At 52.8% G+C, this 26,439-nt stretch overlaps 1 protein-coding gene across 1 annotated transcript; it reads right to left on the reverse strand.

Moving 5' to 3' along the window:
- Window positions 1-1,875: 1,875 nt before the first annotated feature.
- Window positions 1,876-14,337, reverse strand: ATP4A (ATPase H+/K+ transporting subunit alpha). Its single transcript, XM_068991653.1, has 22 exons — window positions 14,326-14,337; window positions 14,084-14,224; window positions 13,939-13,998; window positions 13,354-13,557; window positions 11,878-11,991; window positions 11,438-11,690; window positions 10,899-11,167; window positions 10,047-10,245; window positions 9,565-9,674; window positions 9,348-9,482; window positions 8,686-8,878; window positions 7,502-7,677; window positions 6,883-7,019; window positions 6,645-6,795; window positions 6,381-6,549; window positions 6,134-6,288; window positions 4,822-4,945; window positions 4,239-4,384; window positions 2,781-2,914; window positions 2,294-2,395; window positions 2,111-2,202; window positions 1,876-1,904 (listed from the first exon to the last, which is right to left on the reverse strand). The coding sequence occupies exons 1-22, from the start codon at window positions 14,335-14,337 to the stop codon at window positions 1,876-1,878; spliced, it is 3,105 nt and encodes a 1,034-aa protein (XP_068847754.1).
- Window positions 14,338-26,439: the final 12,102 nt, after the last annotated feature.

Raw genomic sequence — 26,439 nt, forward strand, 5'->3', positions numbered from 1 at the left:
GCTGCAGTCCATGGGGTCGTGAAGAGTCGGACACGACTGAGCAACTTCACTTTCACTTTTCACTTTCATGCATTGGAGAAGGAAATGGCAACCCACTCCAGTGTTCTTGCCTGGAGAATCCCAGGGACGGGGGAGCCTGATAGGCTGCCGTCTACAGGGTCGCATAGAGTCGGACAGGACTGAAGTGACAGCACCAGCAGCAGCAGCTGAGCAGGGACTCTGATCCAGGCCTTCTACTGGTGGCCATCTGTCTGTGAAGTAGCCCCAGCATTCATGGGGTTCAGGGACTGAATGGGGGCACGCAGGCCAGACCGATCAGGACTGATGGTTAACCCTGGCCGGGATGGTGGCCCTGGTGGGCTAGACTACAGTGATAAGGGCTGGGAAGGGAAAAGATGGCTATCTGTCTCCTGGAGGAGAGGGTGTGTGGGCTGAGACTTAAGAGGATGAGTTCATGGGGCAAAGAGAAGAAAGTGGGTGTCAAGGCCCTGCTTTTCAAGGAGCAAAGTCCTTGAAGTTAAAAGAGAGCGGCTGGCCTTTCCAGGGAAACAAGAACTGGTTGGAATGAGTTCGGGGAGCTGTGTGTTTTTATCTTGCCAGGTGGGCTGGGGGTGGGGAGTAGGGAGATGACCAGTGAGAAAGGAAGGAGGCCAGGGTAATAGAAGTGTGTTTGTGAGCACCCGTGAGGACGTTTCCAGGGAGGAGGAGCCAGAATGACGGGAGCAGGTTTGGAGGACGATGCAGAGGCCAGTGTAGGCCCCCTTGAACATGCCAGAGGAGGCTGGGGGCAGATGTGGGCATCACTGCAGAGACAGCTGAGGCCGGTAGGGGGGTGGGGACTGTGCCGATGAGGAAGAAGCCTGGGGTCCAGCCAGAGAGACTTGTCAAAAAACAGGGAAGAGAGGCAGGAAAAAGGACTGGGGAGAGGAGTGGCAAAAGTAGGGGTGGGGGTACTGTGGGCAGGGGAGTTTCCAACAGTTGGAGGATTCACTTTTCAGGTGATAGGGGTGTGAGGAGGGGACCTGTGACTTTCAGCCTCCAGGAGTCGGTTGGGACTAACCAGCGATAGGGTGCCCACTGCAGCTGCAAAGGTGTAAGTGGAATCAGGAACCTGTGAACTGGGAGGGGCTGCTTCAGGCAGAAACAATTCTGATGATTCTGACACCTGACACCTGTCACCTGAGGAGCCTCCAGAGATGGAAAGGGGTACTGAGAAAGGAGAGCCCAGAGGTGGTGTTTAGGTAGTGGTACAGTTAAAAGGCACTACTCTGGAGCGTGCACACAGTCACACCAGCTTGCCCAGAAATGCTGTCGCTCTCAGCAAAGAACTGGGAATTCCTTCTCCCAGGCAACGTTTACTGAGTACCTACTATGTGCCAGGCTGTGTTCTAGAAACTGGAGATAACAGCCTGGAACAAACAGCCCCTGAGTTGTAGGAAACAAAGGGGCTCATGAAGAAAAAAAAAAAAGATGACGATGCCCAGCACCAAATAAAAGCAGTCAGTGTGAGCTGGTTTATTACTATCATGCAGACACAAGTGTGTTTTTAAAGAAGACTTGCTGGCCTGGAGTCCTAAGGAGAGACCCACCTCGTAGGAGCTGTGAACTCCTACTCCCCTTCAAAGCGCCCCCTCCCCTTCAGGTGGGGGCGTCCCTGAGGCCAGCTCTGAGAACTGGGCCTAGGGAGGGGGAGTGGGGAAGGGGAGTAGGGAAGGTCTCTCCGAGGTTGAGTCGTTGTGGGCTACAAGAGCAGGCACAGATGGGGCTGGAACTCGACTGCTCAGATGTTTTGGCGGCTGTTCAGAGGGTCCCAGGTGTCCCCCACCTCCACCCCTACTACAGCGGGGTGAGGATGACTTGAAGGCAGCAGCCCTTCTAATAGTAGAGTTCCTGGTCCCACCAGCCTGGGGGAGAGAGAGAGAAAGGAGACTCAGTGCTGGGGGTTTCGGGTGAGTATGTGGGAGCCAGGGGCTCAAAGGTGATAGCTCAGTGGTGGTTTCATACGGCAGGTCCAGGGCTTAGAGGTCAAGTACTGGAAATCAAACGTCAACGCAGCAGCTCTAAGAAAGTTTCAGCCCTCCATCCCCAGGCTTCTAGGCTCCACACTCACTTCCTGGGCAACAGCGGACTCCAAGTTTCCGGATCTCATCATAGACAAAAATGAGGAGGCCAAAGGGCATGGGGACCAGCCACCACTGGTACCTGAAGGCACAGGTGAGATGGCAAGGTTAAGGCTCCTCCCAGGTGTGTGTCCCACAGGCCCACCTGACGCCCACAGCTCACAGCCCCTCACCGAATGGGCATGAAGTTGAAGATGTTGGGCATGCCAGGGCAGTAGCACAGGAAGCAGCCGATGCAGACCTGGAACACGATGGCAATCACCAGGATCCTGTTCCTGCAGGTGGGGCGGGGTGGGACAAAGACAGGCCAGGAGGAGATGGTGACTGGACGGACATCAGGGTGCTGGGTCAGAGGGGGTCAGATAGCAGCTGCAGGGAGATGTTCTAAACACCGAACCCTGGCGTAGCTCGCACCTCTCCCCCAGTGGACGCTGGCCCTACACCAGGAGTGGTCAGCATCACCCCTTTAGCTGAAGAAACATGGAGGGGCCGGTTGAGATGCACAGGGTGGGGGCTCTTGGCCAGCTATTGATCAGGAACATTAGCACCTGGCCCCGGCACATCCAGTGCTGGGGTCCGCTGGCTGCAGTAAACCCTGGTCAAGACCTGCTGGGGCTCGGAGGGCAGGGTGGGGGCGGGGCTGTGGCTGGCCAGGGGCACCTGAAGAAGCCCTGCTGGAAGGCGGAGAGGCGGCGTGTCTTCCGGATGAGCACGTCTGCAATCTGGCACATCTCGATGCTGATGAAGAACACGGTGTAGCAGGTGTACTGCTGGTACAGGCGCTGCCCGAACGTCTGTGGGCCCAGCGGGAACAAAAGCAGCCTGAGCCCAGGCGGAGAGCCTCTGCAGCCAGCCAGGCACACGGGGCCTGGGGCCACGAGCCCCTCAATACTCTATCCCTTGTGTCAGAGGCCGGGCCGGGGACAAAGGAGAGATGCACGGTCTGCCAGGGGTGCAGGACCCCAGAGTGCAGGGCCTAGAAACCTGGTCTAGTGAGCTTAGATGTCAGTGCCTGGCCAATCAGTAGGTCAGGTCAATTGCCTTCATAATGAAAGGAGGGATGCAGGATTTCCTGGGCACCCTAAAGGGAGCACCTGGGCAAAGGGAATTCGAACCCTGAGGCAGGGTATACAAAGTTCGGTGACTCCAGGACCCGGGAAGATGGCAAACATGAGCCAGATGGGCCTTTGAGGAATGCGGCACAAGCCACATTTAGAGGGGCAGCCACTGTTCAATCCATGTCTTCGGTATAACTATTTCTATAATACCACTAATTGTGTAAGGAACACTCACTATGCTCCAGGTACCAAGTGTTTTGCATGTATTATCTCATTGAATCCTTCCAATAATCCTCTGAGGTAGATTGGTGGTATTCAAACTTTGACATACATCAGAATCCCCAGAAGAACTGGTTAAAATATGGGTCCCACCCCTAGAGTTTCTGACCCCAGAGGTCTGAGGGAAAAACTGAGATTTTCAAACAAGTTCCCAGGTGTTGCGGATGCTGCTGGTCTGAGGACCACACTGTAAAAATCAATAAGGTCAAAGTCACGAAGACATGAGTAGGCTATCCACTTTAGAGGTGGGAAAACAGGCAGAGAGAGGCAAATGATTTCACCCAGTGTCACATAGCTGTGAGGAACAGTGGCAGACAATGAACCCAAGCAGTCTGGTTCCAAGCTCTATTTTCTTAACACAACAGTAAACGTTCAAGGGGAATGTCCCAATCTGTCACTCCACAGGGCAAGCTAAACACACCTGCCGGCCAGATCTAGCCTCTCTATGCACCAGCTTTCACCTAAGTCAGCCACACGTGCAAATACTCTGTGTAAGTCATGCTGCTGCAGGACGCTGGAGGGCGGGGCAGGATCCTGGTTCCACACCTGAGATCATGTCTTGCTGTCAGGGCGGAGAGAGGACCCATCTGCAGCTAGGGTCCTCAGAAATGAGTCTGGAGCTCGAGACTGTGATGGGAAAGGCCCCTTACCATAGAACTGGCAGAGCAGCTTGGGTGTCCAGGAGGCTCCGGCTGAGCTCAGTCATGCATGGAGGAGTGAGTGTGGGCCACACTCAAGGAAGGTGGCGCTGGAAACTCAGGGGATAGGGGCAGGGACTCACCCACTCCTGGCCATAGCTGTCCTGCAGATCCTGTAGGTGGTGGTCCTCCCACTGCGGCCGCAGTCCCACACATAGCAAAGGGAACCAGCCCTCCTGGGCCATGGCCGTGAAGTAGTCAGTGAAGCCAGCGAATGACTGGATGGCACCTGGGTGAGAAGCAAGGAAACAGGGAGACAGAGATGGAGAGACCGAGAGAGTCAGGAACACAGAAATGATAGCATGGAGACAGACAGGAACACAAACCGTGGACAGACAGAGGAAAGACTCCAAGAGAGATCGACAGTGACACGAGACAGGACATGGAGAGGCAGGGACAGACACACACCCAGAGGACCCAGAAGAGACAAAAGGCAATGACCCAGAGGCAGGGCCAAGGAGAATGAGGCCAGAGACGGAGGAGGGACCCAGGGGACCACAGGGGCCATCATGTGCAGACAAAGACTCAGAAAACAACAGACACCCGGGATCAAAGGCAGACACCAAGATCCAGAGCAAGGCCAAGTCCCGGGGAAAGACCCCACGGCGGTGAGCAGTCCCGCAGGACAGCCCTGCACCGCCCCACCCCGCCGCCACGGGCACGCACCGATCTGGAAGTAGGAGTAGGCAGCCAGGGGCTCATTGACCAGTCGGTCCCGCTTTGGGTTCCGGGGACGCAAGTGCATGATGTCACTCTCAGCCTTCTCGTATGCCAGGGACACTGACGGGAACTGGCCAGGGGTGGAAGGAACCAGGGTTGGCAGTTTGCCTGGGCCCCTGTCCCTGACTCTTTGGACCCCCTCCCCCTCTGCAGTGGACGGGGACAGAACTGAGGTAAGGAGGTGAGGCCCACAGTGGTCACACAGTCACACCTGCCCGGACAGCCTGAGGCCAGCTGGCCCTTTCCACGTGTGTCCACACCTGTCCTGGTGTCCATCTCCACGGGAACGTCTGGGTTTGTCGCTGCTATTGTGTGTTCTCTCGGTCTCTGTCTTTGTCCCGTCCTCCTCCTCCTCCTCTCTGTTTCTGGTCTGGGCTCCTCTGGTCTTGACGGCTTTTCCCATTGCACGTTCTGTCTCTCTCTGCCCCTTACTTTCTTTGTTTTTTCCCTTGTTGTTCCTGTCTCTCGTCTCGTGCTGTGATTATGTCTCTACTGTTGCATCTCTGTGCTCCTGTCTCTATCTCTGTCACTATCTCTGCATCTCTTCTGCCTCTCTGTGTACCTGTGGCCTCCTCCCTGTCCCCTACCCGTCTGTTTGTGGCGGCAGACTGTACTGACCGAGGACAGAGGTTCGAGGCACCAGTCTGCCTGGGCTTGAATTAGCTGTGTGACCTGGGGCAAGCCACTCAAGTTGTCTAAGCTTCAATTAGCTCATCGGTAAAATGGGGATGGTGAAATAAAACTCCTCATAGACTAGTTCTGAGGACAAAATGAAGTAATTAGCACATACCTGGCCCAGAGCAGGCATTGTGTAAGTGCTGTTGAATAAATCTGTGCCGTGACCGTGCATCTGGCTGTATTCGTGGCTGTATCTGAGGCTCTTTTCTGTCTGTCTGCTTTGAGGTCTATCTGACACTATTTATCTGTCCATGTCTGTTAGAGAATGTCTGCAATCCAAGCTCAGCCAGATAGCTGTGTCTGTTAAAATCTGTTTGTCTGAGTGTCCATATCTGAGTCCATGCATATCCTTGAGTTTGTCTGTGCCTACCTGAGTGTCCACCTGTGTGTCCATGTCTGTAAGTCTGTCCATGGCTAGCTTCCTGCCTGCCTGTGTGTCCACATCTGGCTGTCTGTTGTACACACATCTGTATCACTCTGAGTCTAAGACTGTCCGTGATGGTCTCTGTCTATCACGCCTGCCTGTGAGCATATGTCTCTGGGCACTATATGGGAGGGGGCATCAGGGCCGTAGACTCACGATGTCAGTACAGAGTTCTATGAAGAGGATGGTGATGCATCCAAGCGGCAGGGGCACACTGACAGTGATATAAATGAGATACGGTGTCAGCTCAGGGATGTTCTTGGTCAGCGTATAGGCGATGGACTTCTTCAGGTTGTCAAAAATCAGTCGGCCTGCGGGGGAACCACAAGCACCTCAGTGTCCCCCTAAGCCCACTTCCTCCCACACCCACACTGCTGGCCCCCATCTCTGGTCTGGCCCGGACCCTGCTCCACGCCTGTCACAATGGAGGCAAAGTTGTCATCAAGCAGGATCATATCCGCTGCATTTTTGGCAGCGTCTGAGCCAGCAATGCCCATGGCCACGCCGATGTCTGCCTTCTTCAGGGCTGGGGAGTCATTCACACCATCTCCTGTCACGGCCACGATGGCACCCTGCAGGCAGTGAGTACAAGTGGGAGGGTGGTCAGTGACAGTGCAGCCCAGGGCCAGCCCAGCCCATCTGCCTGCCGGCATCGTCAGGGTCGCACCAGTCTCTGGCAGCTCTCCACAATCACCAGCTTCTGTTGGGGACTGGTACGAGCAAACACCATCTCAGGGTGGGTCCGCAGTGCCTCGACCAGCTCTGATGGGTCCATGTCCTTCAGCTGCATGCCATTAATCACACAGGCACGGGCATCCCTAGAAAGGGAAGTGGGAGGACATCACTGGGGCCTCAGTCCATGTGGGGTGTGGGAAGAACTACAAGGAGGACATAAGGGGACTTACTTCCGGTTAACCTGGTCCACGGGCACACGGAGGCGGGCAGCGATGTCCTCCACTGTCTCACTGCCTTCTGATATGATGCCCACGCTGGATGCAATGGCCTTGGCTGTGATGGGGTGGTCACCTGTCACCATGATCACCTGAAGGAGGAACCAGCAGACCCCTGACCCCTTCAGATTAACCCACTCTCCCTGTCTGCCCCAGTGGACATTCCTCAGCCACAGTGATTGGTTCAAGGATGAACATGTAACCGAATGTGGCATAACTGCCAAAGATGCACTCTTTTTTTGGTGTGATGGCTAAACAGGTGGGATGTTATTTAGTTGGAGCTTCTGGGTGGTGGTCATCTTTGTCCACCAAAATGGAGGACTGCTTGAGAATAAAGCCAGCAGAGAGAAAAGCAGAGCTGAGACGTGGAGAAAGGCAAATTCCTAAAGATACTGAACTCCTGGATCCAGCTATACCCAAACCTTCATTCCCCAGAAATTTTCAGTTCTTGAACCAATGTATTCCTTTGTGGTTCAAGGTGTTTTCAGGTGGGTTTCTGTCACAGGGTTGCTCATCCTCAAATACTGTCATCCTCTGTTCTCACCCCCGGCTGATACTCTCCCCAGGGACATACCCGGATGCCTGCTGTGCGGCACTTGAGCACAGCATCAGGAACGGTGGCCCGGGGTGGGTCTATCATGGATACGAGTCCCGCAAAGCACAAGCCACTGGTTGGAAAGTTCATGGCCTCCACGTCGAAGGCGTAGCCATGTGGGTAGTCCTTCTCACTCAGGTAGAGCTGGCAGAAGCCTGACCAAAAAACAAGGAAGTCAAACAGGAGTCCTGGGTGAACCTCTCCATAGCAAAACCAAGTGATGAGTAAAATAACCACATCTTGCACCAAGCATCTGTGAATGCCTGACCCTGTGCTGAATCCTTCACTCACATTACACTTAGCCCTCTGTATCCACAGCTTCCACATTCACAGATTCAACCAACTGCAGATCAAACATATTCCCAAAAAACTCCAGAAAATTCCAGAAAAACCTGAGTTTGCCACACAATGACAACTACTTGCAGAGGTACATCCTACCTAGTGCATCAGGCGCTCCAAGTAATCTGGAGATGATTTTAAGGATACAAAAGGAAGTGCACAGGTTATATGCAAATACTACACCATTTTACATGAGGGATTTGAATGCCTGCAGATTTTGGTATCTGTGGGGTAGTAAGGGTGTGGGGGGAATGTGGTGGGTGTCTTGGAAGCCGTCCCCTATGGACACTGAGAGACGACTGTGTTGGAATTCATCTCCACAGCCACTCTGGGAGTTACTAGCATCCTCATCTTGCAAATGAGGACACAGGTTTGGAGAAGGGACACTTCTTGCCAGAAGTCACACACCAAGCAAAGTGGAAGATAAGGCAGGGGTTATGGAAGTTTAAGGAAGCAAGACAACACTTGGGAGGGGGTCAGAGGTCAGAACAAGGATTGAGGAAAACCTTGAGTTGAGGCAGAGACTGGAGGAAGTCGAAAGGTCTGGAGGAGGATGCTGAAAGGCAGACGAGGAAGAAAACAAGAACTGGGCATCGGGTGGGGCAAGAGTTGGGGAAAATCAAAGGATCACAGGTTGAGTCAGGAGAGGTAAGATCCAGGTGAGGACAGGTTGGGTGGGGTAGACATTGACGACAGGGATCAGGGCTGAGATAGGGAAAGTCAAAGTTGAGTGTGTAGACTGGGGCAGGTCAAGTGTCGAACAAGGATAGGAAAGGTCAGGGTTGGGGCTGGTGCAGAAGGTTGGGCAGGATATGGAGTCTCACCCAAGACGCGTTCACCCAGGCCTCCCAGGCTGAGGTAGGCAGTCTGGAAGGCCTCGCGCCATTGCTCATCCAGTGGCAGCTCCTGGCCCTTGATGAGGATGGAGCTACAGCGCTCCAGCACGCGCTCGGGGGCACCCTTCATGACGAGCACGTGCCTCGGGTCTCGCGGGTCCTCCAGCGTGTGGATGGACAGCTGTGGGCGGAGGAAGAGGCGAGGTTGTGGGCGAGGTCAAGGGGGAGAGGCGGGGCTTGGGGAACCGAGGGGCTGACAGAGCCCAGGCGCTGCGGGAGCAGCCTTGGGTGGGTCAGGGAGGGACTGAGCGTGAGGGGCTTGCTTGCTGGGCAGGTCCTTAGCAGAGGCTGAGGGTTGGGGAGGACCTACCGGCCTGGATAAGGGCCTGGGCGTGCGGAAGGGGCAGAATTTAGGTCGGAGTTGGACTGGGGCGGGATTTGGATTGAGAGCTTCTCCGCATCGAGGGCCTGACAGCTGAGAGCGGGCGGAGTGCCCGGGCCCTTGCAGGCCTTTGGCTGTGTAGAGGGAGGGGCCTGAGAGTGAAGGCCGATCGCAGGCCAGCCCGGAATGTGGGTGGGGCCTTAGATGGGCGGGACTTGTGGTGGGCGGGACTGGACCGTGGGCGGGGCCGGCCGCGGCGGGTGCGCACCTGGAACTTGTTTGTAGAGTTGAAGGGGATCTCACAGACTTTGGGGAAGCGCTCGCGGTAGCCCATGGCATTGCCCAGGGTCAGCTCGGAGAACTTGAGCAGCGCCGTCTCCGACGCGTCCCCGATCACGATGCGCTGGGAACGCGGGAGGTGTCAGGGGCGAGCCGGGATCCCCAGGCTTCGTCCCTCGACTCCCCTGAGCGCCCGCTGCTCTCACCTTGGGCACCGGCACTGCGTCCTGGCCCGATTTGAAGGCAGCGCGGTTACACAGGGTGAGCACGCGGCACAACGCCCGCCATGTCTCCGAGGATTGGTCAAATGTCTGCCCTGGAGGCCAGGCATCCAGGCTGGGGCTGCGAAGGGGCTCTCCCGTACCAGAATCGAGTTCCCCAGCCCCCTGGATTCAAGACTGAATTCCGGCCTGGGTGGGACCCACACACCTCCACGTACCCCGGGGCGGAGCTTTCTCTCCAGACCCAGTATCAAGTCTCTTAGGAGACCCAGTAAATATCAAACCCCTTCACAGACCCGGAGCTTAGCCACCCAGGACCCAGCCTTTGCCTGATGACTGCTGGAGCCCCTTCTCCATTAATGCAAAGCCTTCCCCAGACTTCTTTCATTAACTTCAGAGCTCCCTTCTAGATCTCCACCATCTACCAGATCCCGCCCAGCCACTGTCCCCCACCCCCACCCCCACACCTGACTGGTCTTCTGTAGTGTCCGCCGAGTGGATGTGGTTGTCGAACCACAGATGGGACACAGTCATGCGGTTCTGAGTGAGGGTCCCCGTCTTGTCAGAGCAGATCACCGAGGTGGAGCCTAGGGTCTCCACTGCTTCCAGGTTCTTGACTACACAGTTCTTGCTGGCCAGCCGCTTGGCTGTCAGGGACAGGCACACCTGGGGGAAGGGTGGGGAATGCAGGCATGGGGATCAAGCCTTGCTCCCCGCCCCAGCTCCCTCCTTTCTCAGCACTGGGGATCCTTTACCCCAGCCGCAGTATGCAGCGTTAAGCTGCCACAGTACTGCGTACACAGCACTCCCCTGCAAAGACTGGGCTTTTTCTTGCCTCCAAACTTTTGTCCACTCTGCTTTCCACTTGGGGTGCCTCCCCAGTCTGTCCGGATAAATGTAGTCAGGCCCCTCTCTTAGGTGTCCTAGCTGAGGTTCTGCAATTCCTTACCAGCACAATCAAAGTAAGAAAACTAACATTCCCCAAGTCTCCTCTTGGACTGGCCCAGGACTGGGTGCTCACTATGGAAGGCTGCCCACAGCAGCTTTCAACACCCAGCCTCAGCCTCCTCCTGTCAAAGCCCTTCCCTGTTCATCTCTGAGTGTTGGGTGTGTGGCACAGGACCCAGGCCAGAGCAGACCCAGTGGGTGTTTGCTGAATGGATGGGATAGGTGGAGAGATGGGGGTGGGGAGAAGGAGAAAAGGTGATGGAGGATGGATGGACAGACAGGGAGAGGATACAGGGAGGCCTGGATGATTGGAAAGATGGATGGACAGGCCTCTCAGCTCACTGCACTGTTCTTCTGTGTCCCCAGCTCACCGTGACGGTGGCCAGCAGCCCCTCAGGCACATAGGCTACCACGATGGCCATGAAGAAGACCATAGCTCGCAGGAAGGTGTAGCCGATGCACATGGCCACGATGAAAAATGTGGCACCAAAGAGGATGGCCAGGCCTGCGATGATGTCCACAAAATGTTCAATTTCGATGGCGATGGGCGTCTTCTCATTTTCTACTCCTGAGGCCAGTGATGCGATGCGCCCGATGATGGTGCGGTCGCCCGTGTTCACCACCAGGCCCTGGGCGGTGCCTGCAGGGGGGCCAAGAGGGTAACTCAGCATCAGGTGAGCGGCACTGGCAGGGGTGGGGGGCAGGGGTTCGCTTGCACAGCAGCAGCAGTGAACCAGAGGGACGGTCATGGAAGGCACTGGAGGCAATAGGGGGAGCTAGAGAGGCAGCAGTCACATCAAGTCGGGGAGTCAGTGGGTCTCAAAATGAAGCGAAGGGGGCAGTGGAGGCAGCAAAGGGCAGCACGGAGGCAGTGTCGTCAACTGGACGGATGGCTGGGGACCTCACAGACCCTCAAGGCACATGGTGGAGAAGAAGGCAATGTTGCGGGTCTCCAGGGGGCTCTCATGGGTGCAGTCGGGTGAGCGGGTCTGTGGCTCAGACTCTCCCGTCAGCGAGGAGTTGTCCACCTTGCAGCCCTGGGCCTGGAGGATGCGGATGTCGGCCGGCACTCGATCCCCGCCTTTCATCTCCACCAGATCGCCCACCACCAGCTGATCTGCGTTGATCTGGAACTTGTCCCCGTCTCGGATGACAGTTGCTTGCTGTGGGACCAGAGCACCAGAGTTGGGCGCAGGGAGCAGGGGTGAAAGTTGCAGGGGGAAGGTGGGGAGGTGAAAGTGGGGAGAGGTGAGGACCTGTGGGGAGAGCTGGGGGCAGGGGGTGAAGGGCTGCCTGGGCCTGATGGGAGGAGCCACAGAAAACGCCAGTGGCTGGGGGCTGGGGGCCCACCTGGGGGACGAGGTTCTTAAAGCTGGCAATGATGTTGGTGCTCTTAAACTCCTGGTAGTAGCCAAAGCAGCCTGTGACCACGACCACGGCGATGAGGGCCAGCGCCAGGTACAGCTAGGGGAGGCAGAGGGGTTGGGAATGACCAGGGGCTGGAAGCTCCCTGCCTGAGGCCACTGCCTGCTTTCTGGTCCCCCTGGTGATTTCCTCCAGGGTCACCTCCATGGTTTTCCCCTCTCTACTAGGAAGCCTCAGGCACTATTTCCTGAGACCTGTGTCCCTGTCCCCATGAGCGTCACATCCCACATTCAACTGCCCTGTGCTCGCGGTGGGCACAGGTCCCACTTTCCTGGCCCTGTGGCCCCATGCCCTGTGACCGTGCCCCACATCACTGTGCAGCTTGGTGGCACGTGTCCCCTTTTCCTATGCCCCCAAGTCTTGCGTTCTGCACTGTCCTCTGCCTCATGTTTCCATGTCCTGTATTATCTGTTTTCCAAGGTTCATAGTCTGCATTTTCAAAATCTGTGTGCCCTGAGCCCCTGTGGGAGGAGCCACAGAAAATGCCAGTGGCTGGGGGCTGGGGACCCACCTTGTCCCCTGTGCCCAACAGCCCCTGTGCCCTCCTGTCGCCACTTCCATGCGTGCTGTCGATCTCATGCTCCATGTTCTGTGTCGCCCAATGTCCCAGGTCCCAAATTCCAGGTCCCTCCACACGTCTATGTGCCCTTGAGTCCCCATCCTGTGTCACATGACCTGTGACTTTCAATCCTCTGTCCAGTGTCACATGTCCCAGGGCCCCCATGTCCCTTGTCCTGACCCTGGCATGTATCCAGTGTGCTCTTGTCCTGCATCTCAATATCCTTCATGTCCGTGTGCTCCATGGCTAATAGCTTGTGTGTCTCCATGCGCCGTGTCCTGAGTCTTCTGTCCTCATGCCCTTGTGTCCCCATGTCTGAGTCCCAGTGTCCCCTGTGCCCTCTGTCCTTGGTCTGTCTCATGCCCTCATGACCTCTGTTTTCCAAGGACTGTGGTGTTTATTTTTTTTAATGTTAAAGTCTTCATTGAATTTGTTACAATATTGCTTCTGTTTTATGTTTGGGATTTTTGGCCCTGAGGCATGTGGGATCTTAGCTCCCCAACCAGCAATCGAACCCGCACCCCCTGAATTAGAAGGTGAATTCTTAACCACTGGACTGCCAGGGAAGTCCCTTCCCAGGACCATATCTTAAGTGTTGCCTGTCTGTGTCTTCCTCCCTATGTCCTCCATCTCCGCAACACAGACTCCCCTGCATCCCCTGTGATCTTGGGTCTGTCTCTTAGCCCAGTGTCCTTCAGCCCACATGACCCACGTCTTAAAGCTGTTTTTCCATGTCTCTAGATCCCCATCCTATGTCACTCGTATCCTGAGTCGCATGCTTAACATCCTCTGTCCCCCAGGTCCCTGTGTCCCAGATCTGGCTCCCAGCACCCACCACTCACATTGTCGTCCGTGGTGAGGTCGCCCTCACTGGCCTGGATGGCAAAGGCGATGAGGCAGATGGCAGCAGCCACCCACATGAGGCACTGCAGACCGCCCGCCAGCTGCCGCGCGAATTTGACGTACTCGGGGGTGCCCCTCGGCGGCCTCAGAGCATTGGGCCCATCCCTCAACAGCAGCTCAGCAGCCAGGCTGGCAGACAGGCCCTGGGGATGGGCGGGGGTCATGGTGGTCACCAAGGGCTCTCCTCTCATTAACAAGAGCTCTCCTCTCATTAACAAGAGCTCTCCTCTCATTAACAATAGCTCTTCTGCCTCTGTCTCTTCCTGCTCCCTTTCTGTCTCTCTGTTTCTTTTTATCTGCCTCTCTTGTCCCTTTCTGTTTGGCCTTTTCTTTTCTTCTTTTGACTGCACTTTGTAGCATGTGGGATCTTAGTTCCTCAACCAGGGATCAAACCCATGCCTCCTGCACTGGGAGCAGTCTTAGCCACTGGACCGCCGGGGAAACCCTGTTTGGCCCTTTCTAATGTTTTCCTCTCTCCCCTCCTCTCCTTCCCTGCACCCACCTCTCTGTCTGCCCCAGCTCACCTTGGTTGCACTGGTTCGGTATTTCTGTTCCAGCTCCTGCACTGACAGCTGGTGGTCATTCTGCATGGAGGGGGCACCACACTCACTTTCTGTCTCCCGGGCCCCCACCCTTGCCCTCACCCAGCCCCGCCCAGCCCCTGCTCACAATCTCCATCTCCTTCTTCATGTTCTCCAGCTTTTCCTTCCTCTTGCCCCCTCCACTGGCCGCCTTCTTCTTGCTCATCTTGGCCGCCATGTCCCCACCAGGGCCAGGACCCAGCTCTACCTGGTGCAGCTCGTAATTCTCCTGGGGTTGGGGGGGCGGGGAGCGGGCAGGACAGAGAAGGCATCAGATCCCACTAGAGCCCCTGCCTCCAACCTCCACCCCCCATCCCTGACCGCACTCACTGCCTTCCCCATGGTGCCCAGTGTAGTGCCCTCCTTTGTTGAGACCAAGCCCAGGATCTGGACCAGCCCTGATATACCCAGGGAGGTAGGGGGTGGAGCAGGACAGGCTTGATTACAGCTGATTACAGGGCTCCTTGGGGTGACCTCCAGGCCTGGGCCGCTCGGGTCTTTCCTACTGGGCTGCCCTACCAGCCCAGACCCCACTGCAACCTGTTCCTGAGATCAGGGGCCCACTGGGAAAAACCGTCCAGACAACAAGAGGAATAGTAAGAGCATAAGGTGCTCTTATGAAGAGCAGTAGTAAGAACATAAGAACATTATGTGCTCAGCACTGTGCTAAGGGCTTTCACATATTAGCTTGTTTAACCTCACAACTACCCTTTGAGGTGAGTGCCATTCTCACCTGCCTCCCCCTCCTTACAGATGGGGAGACAGGCACAGGGGGGTGAAGTCACATGTCCCCACATCCCACAGATGTGAGAGGTAGGACTCAGAAGCAGGCAGCTTGACTGCAGACTGTCTGTCCTATTTAAAACTGCATAGCAGGTGCTGGACCCCTGGGTGTGTGGGGGTCACAACAGTGGCTGTCCTGGCTGTCATACAGGGAGAACTTATCCTGTGCTGGGTCAGCCCTGTGTGCTTGGCTCGAATGTTTCCTTAGCTCCTCACAACCACCCCATGAAGCTATGTTCTCTTATTATACCCCATTGTACTGGTGGGGAAACTGAGCCACAGAGAGATCAAGGACTTTGCCTGAGGTTGCAGTGACTAAGTAACAGGGACTGGTTTCCAGGCCAAGCTTGACCCTGGAGCCTGGCTCTCATAGGCGCTCACCAATGAAAAGACCCCAACTTCCCAGCAGCAGTGCTAAACATGGGCCAGTACTGAGCATGAGTCCCTGCGAGAAATTCCTGTGAAGGTGGTAGTGTTATTCCCATCATACAGAGGGGGAAACTGAGGCTCAGAGGACCCCAGAGGCATGCCACCCTCCAGCTACAGCCATCACAGCCCTCAATCATTGCCTTGCCTCCACCCCAGCCTGCCCAGGTGGGAACCACAGTGCAAAGTGGGGAAGGGATTTTTTGAACTTAGTGCTTGGTACCAGGTGTGAGGTCTGGAGACCCCCATCGAAACCTCCCTAGGCAGGGACCTCCATGGGAAGCCATGAGGGCCGCTCTGGTAGGATGGCAGGTCCTTGCTAGTCTCCTGCTTGAGCCTCACAATGTCTCCAGGGGCATGTGTGGGTAGATCTGATAACTGCCTTGGCAATGTCCTTCTCTTCTGGGGCGGGTCACCTGGGAGCAGTAGGAGCCCCTCACCTCACCACCACCACCACCCCCTCATCTGGCTGCAGGAAACCCCAAGAGAGGAGGCAGGGCCAAAGTCACACACTCACTCACCGGGTACTTTTCTCTCTGAGTCACACGTGTAAAACGGCTTGTTTTACTATTCCCCTGCTTACAACCCTCCACGGGCTTCCCTTCACACTCAGACTAAACTCTGAAATCATTCCTGTAAGACCTGGCCCCGGATCACTTCTCCCAGTTCAGTCTCTACTGCTGAGCCATTGACACTGGCCTTGCTGTGCTTTGCCCCTCTGTCCATGGGATTCTCCAGGCAAGAATGCTGGAGTGAGTAGCTGTTCTTTCTCCAGGGAATCTTCCCTACCCAGGGATTGAACCTGGGTCTCCTGCATTTCAGGCAGATTCTTTACCGTCTGAGCCACCAGAGAAGCCCTTCTTTCCCTCAGATATCAGCTGGCTTTTTCTCCCCTCCAGGTCTCAAATCATATGTTGACTCTTCAGAGAGTCCTCACATGTAATACGGCATCCCCACCAGACTCCACCCCCTCACCCTGTTTACTCACACAATTAACCCAACCTGACCTTGTGTCTTATTTGTTTGGTGTCATTAGTGTCCCAGTGGAAGGAAGACTGGGACTTGGCCGCGTTTGCTGCTGTATGCACAGCACCCGGAAGGGTGATCTCAGACACCCTGTAGGTGCTCAGTAGACACTGTTGGATATTGAACAGGATTTCTCTCTTTGAGTGGTTGGGAACATTCACTAACAAGGAACACAACATTCAGGAAGTCTCATCATTGGGAACTCCTCTGGTGTCCCCTCACTGTGTGCAGGGCTGGGAGCAGATAGGCAGACTCGTCTGTATAGATTAGGGAAGCCCACAACCTAGGTCACAGGTGAAGAGACAAGGCGCCATCGCTGGCAGCAGAGGGCTGACCCGAGATACAGTGCGGACCCCCATCAAAATTCAGGGACTGCCCTTCTCTGGTCCCTAGCTCGTTTGTACTTCTCATTTCTGAGTTGTATTATGTTCATTTTCAATGATTTTAAATATTTTAGACTTACAAGTCACAGGGATAGTAAAATGAACTGCTGCTTACATTTCCCCTCAATTTAATGACTTGACCATATCTGTGCTAGACAGATGATATAAATAGATAGACAGATGATAGATTTGTTATTGCTGTTCAGTTGCTAAGTTATGTCTGACTCTCCACGACCCCATGGACTCCAGCACCCAGGCTTCCTTGTCCTTCACCATCTCCCAGAGTTTGCTCAAATTAATGTCCACTGAATCGGTGATGCTTTCTAACCATTTCATCCTCTGCTGCCCTCTTCTCTTTTTGCCTTTGGTCTTTCCAAGCCATAAATATTAATAAATGGATAGCTACCTGATGCAAAGAGCCAACTCATTCGAAAAGACCTTGATGCTGGGATAGATTGAAGGCAGGAGGAGAAGGGGACAACAGAGGACGAGATGGTTGGATGGCATCACTGACTAAATGGACATGAGTTTGAACAAGCTCCTACAGATGGTGAAGGACAGGGAAGCCTGGCATGCTGCAGGCCATGGTATCACAAAGAGTTGGACACGACTGAGCAACTGAACAATAACAAGATAGATGATAGGTTTTTTTTAAATTTTTGGCTGAATCACTGACTCATTTGAGAGTAAGTTGGAAACAAGATGCTTGTTTACCTATTAATACTTGGGCACGTGTCTTCTATGAACAAGGGCACTTTCTTACATAACCACAGTCCCCAGTCAAATTCAGAAACTAATGTGGATATGACGTTATTAACTGATTTAGGGAATTTATTTGAATTTCCTCAGTTTTCCCGCTTATGTCTCTTTCTTGGTCTAGGACCCAATCCAGAATCAGACATTGCATGTAGCAGTCCTGGCTCCCCACTCTCCTTCAGTCTGTGACATTCCCCCAGTCTTTCCTTGCCTTTCATGACCTTAACGTTTTGGAAGAGCATCTCTGTTATTTTGCAGAATTTCCCTTGGTTTGGGTTGGCCGATGGTTCCTCGTGGTTGGCAGGAGCACTGCGGCTACGTTTGTGTTCTCTGAGTATCATGTCAGGGCAGGCTTTATTTTTGAGTTTTCAAGCAGTCTGGAACAAGTCAGACATTTGGGGGATATCAAGAGGCTTAGGGAATGACCAGAGGGCTGTTCTATGGACTTTTTATTTTCTACTTAAAACACTGTGGCAGTCGCGGGCTGGCACTCAGCTGGACCAGTGATTCAAGTAGTGGAAACAGCCACTGTCTGAGCCCCCAGTCCTCCCACACCCATCCCAGCCTGACCTTGCTCCAGCCCCTTGGCCTTGTCCATTCTGACTAGTCAGTTCCCCATTAATTTTTTTTTTTCATAAGCCCCCTGCCTACACAGTCTTCAGCTGGCACTCAAGTTCTGCATCTTCGGGGGGGTCTTTGCTTGTGCATTTTTTCTTTCATTGTGTGTCCAAGCAATCCTAACCCTGTCTCCAGGGTGGACAGGCGGGTGCCCCAGGCAGGATCTGGATAAAGTGGGAGGTGTACCAACGTTGGCACCTGGAGCGGTGCCCAGGCAGATTGTGCCATGTGGGAAGGGGACAGGCAACTCCCAGCAACACTCAGGGACAAAGACTTCTCTCAAGAATGTCACAAAGCGTGACACAATCCATCTAACACAGGGAGCAAGATTTCCCTGAACCTGGGGCACATGGGACAATAGAGACTTTCTGAGAACAACTGACGTTCAGAATTGAATACTTTTTCCTATCTGTCAGAGAAGACAGACTGTTAAATGAATGGCAAACATTTGAATGGGTTTTTATGGGCTTCCATGGTGGTTCGGATGGTCAGGAAACCGCCTGCAATGCAGGAGACCTGAGTTAGATCCCTGGGTTGGGAAGGTACACTGGAGGAGAACATGGCAACCACTACATATTCTTGCCTGGAGAACGTCATGGACAGAGGAGCCTGGTGGGCAACAGTCCATGGGGCTGCAAAGAGTGGACATGACTGTGCAGCTTTCACTTTCAGGGGAATTTGAACAAGAGTTTCCTTTTGTGACCGCACACACTCTTAGGGACTCTGCATCCTACAAGACCCTCTGGGAGCAGACCCCTGGCTGTCCCTCCTTCATCCCATGTGCCACTTCTGCTTCATGCTTTAAGATGTCTACTCATCAAAACTGTTAATTCAAGGGAATTCCCTGGCTGTCCAGTGGTCAGGACTCCACACTTTCACTGCAGACTCGATCCCTGGTCAGAGAACTAAGATCCTGCAAGCCAAAAGAAAGAAAAAATCATTTCAAGACCTTGAAACATACAGTTTTCTCTGCCTGAGACACTCACCTTTCATCCTGTCCACGTTCGACTACCTCTCATCTATCCTGCTCCAACACAGACGCCCCTTCCTCCAGGAAGTCTTCTGGATCAGGTATCCACCCTGGGCTCCCACAGACCTCTAGGTTTCCCTATACTAGCCCGAGACCAATCTGACGCTTAATTCCTCCTTCACAAGCCTGACCACTCTGGGCTGACTCTGTCTGGTGACATTTCCTCTCCCCACCTCCTCCAGAGGATAGAGTCCCAGATGTCTCGGTCACCACCGTGTGCCTGCACCACCCAGCCCAGAGTCACCCCGGCTGGCCTCAGAGAGTGTTTGTGGAGTGAAAGAGCTCATTGTGACCTTGGTTTTCTGTGTTTGGTCTCTGATAAGATAGTGGGTTCAGCAATGCCCTTTGCCTCCCGGGCAGCTCACCCTTCCCCCACCTGTACTCCCCCTCCAGCTGGATGCGAGGGGCCCAGCAGGCAGGGACCTTGCTTCCTCTTCTTCTTGCAGCTGGCAGAGGAGTAGGCAGTGGGTCAACGAGGGAGGGGCAAGGCCACCCCAGCCCAGCTGAGCCAGCAGCCTGGTCTCCTGGGTTCTGCTCCCCTCCAACCTTTGTACAGATGTGCAAAGGTCAGATGTCCTCGGAGGTTCTTTATCCGGGATCTTAAAGTCATATCCTGCATCCAGCCATCTCTCCCATCTCTGCTCCCTCTCGGGTTCAACCTCCATCCCTTCCCGCCTGGGTTCTCCACCTCTGTCTCCCCGCTTTCATCCCCCTGTTCCCATCCCTGTCCCCATACACGCAGCTAGAGGAAGCTGGTGAACCCCTGAGTCAGAGCAGGGCCCTCCTGGCTCAGAGCCCTCCCCGGGCTCTACCTCACTCCAGCTGAAAGCAAAGTCCTCACACTGGGGCCTGAGGTCCTGGTGAGCTGTCCTGTGGCCTCTCTGTCCTCATCTCTCCCCCGCCCCCGCCCCACCCCCCACACCACTTCCCTGACCCCAGCCACGCAGTGCCTCAAGCACAATGAGCAGTCCTGCCTCCTGGCCTTTGTATTTGCTGTTTCTTCATCCTGGAATTGGAGGAAAGCATGGCAACCCACTCCAGCATTCTTGCCTGGAGAATCCCATGGACAGAGGTGTCTAGCGGGCTACAGTCCATGGGGTTGCAAAGAGTTGGACACGACCGAGCAACTTAGCATGTACGCATGCCATGTCCTGGAATGATTTTCTCCCGGATTCTGCATAGCTCCCTCTCTCCCTCCACTGGGTCTTTGTCTCTTTTTTAATATTTATCTATTCTTGGCTGTGTTGGATCTTCGTTGTGTCACGTCTACTGTGTTTGTCGTGTTGTGTCTTTGGTTGCGGTGCGCGTATTCTCTAGTTGTAGTGCGTGGACTCTGGAGCATGTGAGCTCAGTTGTTGCAGCTCACGGGTTAGCTGCTGCAAGGCATGTGGGATCCTAGCTTTCCCACCAGGGATCAAACCTAAGTCCCCTGCATTGGAAGGTGGATTCTTAACCACAGGGCCACCAGGGAAGTCCCTGAGGGGGTAGGATTTTGGAGGCATCTGAGGTTTGATCAAGAGACGGGCTCCATCAGCACTGAGTTTTAGGAAGCTGCCCCTGGCTGCTACATAGACAGTGAATCAGAGGAGACTAAGATTAGAAGCCAAGGGAGAAGGCTGAGGAAGGAGCCTGGGGGAAAGGACAAGGGGTCAGCCGGGAGGAGGGGTGCTCAGGCTGGCAAGGCAGTGTCCAGGTGAGGCCCAGGGCTCTGGCCTGAGGGTGGTGAGGCCGCCCCAGAGATGAGGCCTGGGAGGAAAGGTAGACTTGAGGAAGTGCTCAGACATGGTAGGAGCAAGGGACATGCACGGAGATGACCAGGGGGCTCCGGGACAACAGGGTCTTGGAGCTTACAGGAGAGTCGGGAACTGGGCACTGAGATAAGGGTGTTGTCAGTGTAGAAACGTTTTAAAAAGATATTTATTTATTTGGCTGCCCCAGGTCTTAGCTGTGGCATGAGGGATCTTCTATCTTCATTGCGGCCTGTGGAACTAGTCCCCTGACCAGGGATAGAACCCAGGCCCCCTGCCCTGGAAGCACAGTCTTAGCACCAGACCACCAGGGAAGTTCCCATGGGGAAACTTAAAGTGAGGTACAGGAGATGAGACAACCTCTGGCAAGGGTGGGGGAACAGCAAGGTGGGAGGGGAGGGCAGGGCCAGGACGCAGCCTCTGGGAGCCACGCTATTAAAGATGAATGCACAGTCTGAGAGGTGTGAGAACCAGGGACGAGGGTGGGATGGAGGGGGTGCTCCGGAAGCAAAGGGAAAAGGAGCCTTTTGAAGGAGGGTGGGTTCAGCAGTGTCTTGGGTTTCTAAGAGCCCCCAGTGCCCAGCACAGAGCCTGGCACACAGCATGTGGCTCACTGTTTGCTGAATAAAGGCATGGCTGGAGGAGTCGAAGGCAAAACTCACAGATGTTTGATAGAAACCGTGAGAAACCAACAAGGACTGAGTTTTGTGACTAGGGCATGCCGACTCCCCTTCCTTTTGCCTGGCAGGGAAGCTTGAGAAAATTAGAGTTAGAAAAGGTAATCTCGGATAGAGAAGTATGCAGATCTCAGAATGGGGTTCAGAAGCCAAGAATGAGGCATACAGTTCTCTTGACCTAATCGTCTAATTCTGGAAGGAGGGGGAGGGGCAAGGAGCCCGGACATCGTTTTCCAACTTCTAGCCAATCAAAAGAGGAGAATCAACATGTGGGACTGGACCAGCGTCATCAGGAAAGTAAGCCTGTCCATACCGACCATCAGCCAATAGGGAAAGAGAAACATGGGGGCTGGGGGGCCGTGGCATCAGGATGGTGGATGTCCAGGACACGCCCCTTGCACACGTCAGCTAATCATGAGAGGAGGAAAAAAAAAAATGATGATGGGGCTGGACCAGCAGCTGGTTCATACGGATTCCTAAGCTCTGTACACCTTCTTGGCTTTCCAGCCAATCGGGAGTTGGAAGCAGGGGAACAGCTTTTTTTTTTTTTCCTTCAGTACTTTGAAAATGTCATACTAATGTCTCCCGGTTTCAATTATCTCTAATTAGAAGATAGTCCTTGGTTGCTAACACTATACTGTATAACTGAAATGTGTTAAATTTGTTAAGAGGGTCAAACAAAACTGTTCTGTCACACACACAAAGGTAAATAAATATTGATATGTGACATGATGGATGGGGGGAATCCTTTCACGATATATATGTGTATCAAATAAGCACGTTGTACACTTTAAATACCTTTTGTCAGCTACACCTCAAATAAAACTGGAAAAATAAAGAGAATAGTTTTAGGGGTTTTTGTTCCTTGAAGTTCAGGTGTCTTTTCGGAATTCTCTGGTGGTTCAGCGGTTAGGACTCTGTGCTTCCACTTCCAGGGGCATGGGTTCCATCCCTGGTCAGGGAACTAAGATCCCACAGCCATAAAAAAGAAGAAAGTTCAGGGGTCTTTTCTCTGTGGTCACTGCGATGGTTAATTTTATGTGTCGACTTGGCTAAGCTATAGTGCCCAGTTGTTCAATGTTACTCTGACAGTGGCTTATAGATGTGGTTAACATTTACCATCAGCTGACTTTAAGTAAAATAGATTACCATTCATAACGTGGGTGAGTCTCTTCCAATCAGTTAAAGCCTTAAGAGGGACAACTGAGGTTTCCTAGAAAATTAGAAAGTCTGCCTCAAGACTGTATCATAGAAATCCTACCTGAGTTTCAACCTGTTGGCCTGCCCTATGAATTCTGGACTAATAGTGGCAACATCGATTCTTATTTGAATTTCCGGGCTGCCAGCCTGCCCTACAAATTTCAGATTCGCCAGTGCCCACAATCACAGAAGGGCTTCCCTGGTGGCTCAGATGGTAAAGAATCCGCCTGCAGTACAGGAGACCCAGGTTCGGTCCCTGGATCAGGAAGATTTCCTGGAGAATGGAATGGTTACCCATTCCAGTGTTTTTTGCCAAGAGAATCCCATGGACAGAGGAGCTTAGCAGGCTACAGTCCCTAGGATTGCAAAAAGTCAGACACAACTGAGCGACTAACACATTTCTTCACAATCACAGAAGCCAATCTCTTAAAATAAATCTCAATCCCCACCCCCATCTCTCTTTTTATCGATATCTCATGTGTGCATGCTAAGCTGCTTGGTCCTAACCGACTGTAGTCGTCTGCCAGGCTCCTCTGTCCATGGGATTCTCCAGGTTAAGATACCGGAGTGGGTTGCCATGCCCTCCTCCAGGGGATCTTCCTAAGCCAGGGATCGAACCTGCCTCTCTTACGTCTCCTGCATTGGCAGGTGTGTTCTTTACCACTAGTGCCACCTGGGAAGCCCCATCAGTGTCTCATCGTGTTCTGTTTCTCTGGAGAATCCTGATGGATAAGCTACTTTAGAGACACTCTCTCCAGACCTTTCTGAGCTTTGAGAATCAATGGATTAATGTTATCTCATGATTTAGAGAAAATTATCAGCCATTATCTCATCACATATTGAATCTGCTGTGTACCAGAGCTCCTCTCTATACAGAACTCCAATTACAACCACGTTACATAATCAGACAGTGTCTGGTAGCATTCAGACAGAGTGATACTTTTTCCTTCCTTTTCTTCTCTGTGTTTCACTTTGGGTGATTCCTATTAAATTGGTTTTGAGGGGCTTCCCTGGTGGTCCAGTGGTTAAGATCCACCTTCCAATGCAGGGGACGCAGGTTTGATCCTTGGTTGGGAAACTAAGATCCCACGTGCCTTGGGGCAGCTAAGCTTGAGAGTTGCAGCGAGAGAAGCCCACATGCCCCAGTGAAGGTCTGGTGCAGCCAAAAATTAAAACAATAAAATAAAGTCTTACCCTCACAAAATAAATACGTTGGTTTTGAATTTATTGATCTTTTCTACTGCATCCATCTCAATTTCAGAACCTGAATTTTTCAGCTGTGCATTTGACTGTGCATTCCAGCTTTCAGTCTGCCACATCAGCCCATTCGGCCTTTAAAGGCTTGGTAAGTTTCTCTTCCCCCAGAACAGTCCCTCTGTCACAGGCCCAGCCCTTTAGCCACCTGTGCCAAAATTTAGCAAGTTTACTTGAGATGGACCCTTCATTCACTAGAATTTGGTTTCTTGAGATATTACCTTTTTTTTTTTTTTTTGAGATTTTGCTCTTTATACCATAGATCTTTGATGACTTTAAGCTATGATTTTTTAGTTTATTCCTCTATCGTTGTTACAGAAAGAAAATAGTCTTCCATGACCTTCTACATCTTCCAGGAATGGAATTTGGGCTTTAAAGATAGAAATCAGATCGCGTGCTTTCCTGTTTAATACCTCCGATGGCTTCCCTTCACTTCGGATCCAAACTCCACACCATGGGCACGACTACCATGACTCTGTGACTCTGGGTGATCTGTTCCCTGCTCAGGATGCCATGCTGACTTCTTTTTTTTTAATTAAAAAAATAGTTGTGTGTGTTTATTTTTGGCTGTGCTGGGTCTTTGTTGCTGCATAGCTTTCTCTAGTGGTGGCGAGTGGGGGCTACTCTGCAGCTGCAGTGCAGGGCTTCTCACCGCAGTGGTTTCCCTTGCTGTGAAGCACAGGCTCTAGGCTCATGGGCTTCAGTAGCTGCAAGCATGCAGGCTCAGTAGTTGCTGTTCTCGGGTTTAGTTGCTCCACGGCATGTCGGATCTTCCCTGTCCAGGGATCAGGCTCATGTCTCCTGCACTAGCAGGCAGATTCTTTACCGGTGAGCCACCAGGGAGCCCTCACACTGACTTCTTAGCGTATTCCCAAGGCTCTCCTCCAGGCTTACCGGCTCTTCCCCTTTTCCTATGCTTTCTTACCTCAGGGATATTATACTTGGTATTCTATCTCATTGATTCTCTCTTCTCCTGGTAATTCGATAGCCCTCACCTTCTCATGCTTCAGGCAGGCCACAGCTCAAATATCGCCTCTTAAGAGAGGCTTTTCCTACATACACGCATCCCTGTGTTCATTGTTGTTCAGTCTCTCAGTAGTGTCTGATTCTTTGCAACCCCATGGACTACAGCAGACTAGGCTTTCCTGTCCTTCACTGTCTCCCAGAAATTGCTTGAACTTGTGTCCATTAAGTCAGTGATGCCATCCAGCCATCCTCGGTCATCCCCTTCTCCACCAGCCCTCAATCTTTCCTAGCATCAGTGTCTTTTCCAGTGAGTTGGCTGTTCGCATCAGGTGACCAAAGTATGGAGCTTCAGCTTCAGCATGATTTCCTTTAGGATTGACTGGTTGGATCTCCTTACTACCCAAGGGCCTGTCAAGAGTCTTTTCCAACACCACAGTTCAAAAGCATCAGTTCTTCATGCTCAGCCTTCTTGATGGTCCAACTCTCACATCCATACATGACTACTGGAAAACCATAGCTTTGACTAGATGGACCTTTGTTGGCAAAGTGATGTTCTCGCAGCACTACTTACAATAGACAAGACATGGAAGCAACCTAAATGTCCATCTACAGGTGACTGGATAAAGAAGGTGTGGTGCATAGAGACAATGGAATACTACTCGGCCATAAAAAAGAATGGACTAATGCCATTTGCAGCAACATGGATGGACCTAGAGATTAAAGTCAGACAGAAAGACACATATACAATATCACTTATGTGTGCAATAAAAAATACGACACAAATGAACTTATCCACAAAACAGAAATAGACTCACAGACATAGAGAACAGACTTACAATTTCCAAGGAGGAGGGGGTTGGCGGGGAATGAAATGGGAGTTTTGGGGTTAGCAGATTGCAAACTATTATATATACCATGGATAAAAAACAAGGTCCTACTGTATAGCACAGGGAACTATATTCAATATCTTATAAGAAACCATAATAAGAATATGAAAAATAACATATATATATGTATAACTGAATCACTTTGCTGTACAGCAAAAACTACATTGTGAATCAACTATATTTCAACAAACTTTCACAACCCACCCCCAAAAGAGAGGCTTTTCCTGAACACATTACCGTATCTGCCTCCCTCCCATTTTCCAGGCTCTTTTAAATTATTTATGATGATCTGAAATAACCCTGTTAATTTGCATTTTCTTATTTCTGTTCTAGCCTCCCCCAAGATAACATATATCCTGTGAAGCCACAGCCTAATCTGTCCCATTCAACACTGACTCTTATGCCCTAGCCCAGGCACACAGGAAGTATGTAATAATCTGTTGAACGAAACCTCCAGGATATTTCCAGGAGCTGTTAGTACACAGGGCTGTGTAAAGGCATATCCCAGCCACACAAACGCACATACACAGTTGCGCAGAAGGCATCATATGGACAGCTCCTAGAAGTGCTAGGAGAGAAACTTCTTCCATGGGGCAGGAGCAGGGTGCTAATATCCAAACCAAGATCAGAGATTCTCAGGGGAAGGCTTCCCTGGTGGTCCAGTGGTTAAGGATCTACCTACCAATCCAG

This window comes from Capricornis sumatraensis, chromosome 20 (assembly GCF_032405125.1).
Source record: "Capricornis sumatraensis isolate serow.1 chromosome 20, serow.2, whole genome shotgun sequence".
In the NCBI taxonomy this organism is placed as follows: Eukaryota; Metazoa; Chordata; class Mammalia; order Artiodactyla; family Bovidae; genus Capricornis; species Capricornis sumatraensis.

What these genes read in the sequence shown, in the direction of transcription:
- ATP4A (XM_068991653.1), bottom strand. An exon ending in ACCTCACCACGGACGACAAT is followed by an intron (nt 11,992 to 13,353) that starts GTGAGTGGTGGG and finishes TGCCTCCCCTAG; the next exon opens with CTGTACCTGGCGCTGGCCCT. An exon ending in ACTCTACAAACAAGTTCCAG is followed by an intron (nt 8,879 to 9,347) that starts GTGCGCACCCGC and finishes CTCCGCCCACAG; the next exon opens with CTGTCCATCCACACGCTGGA.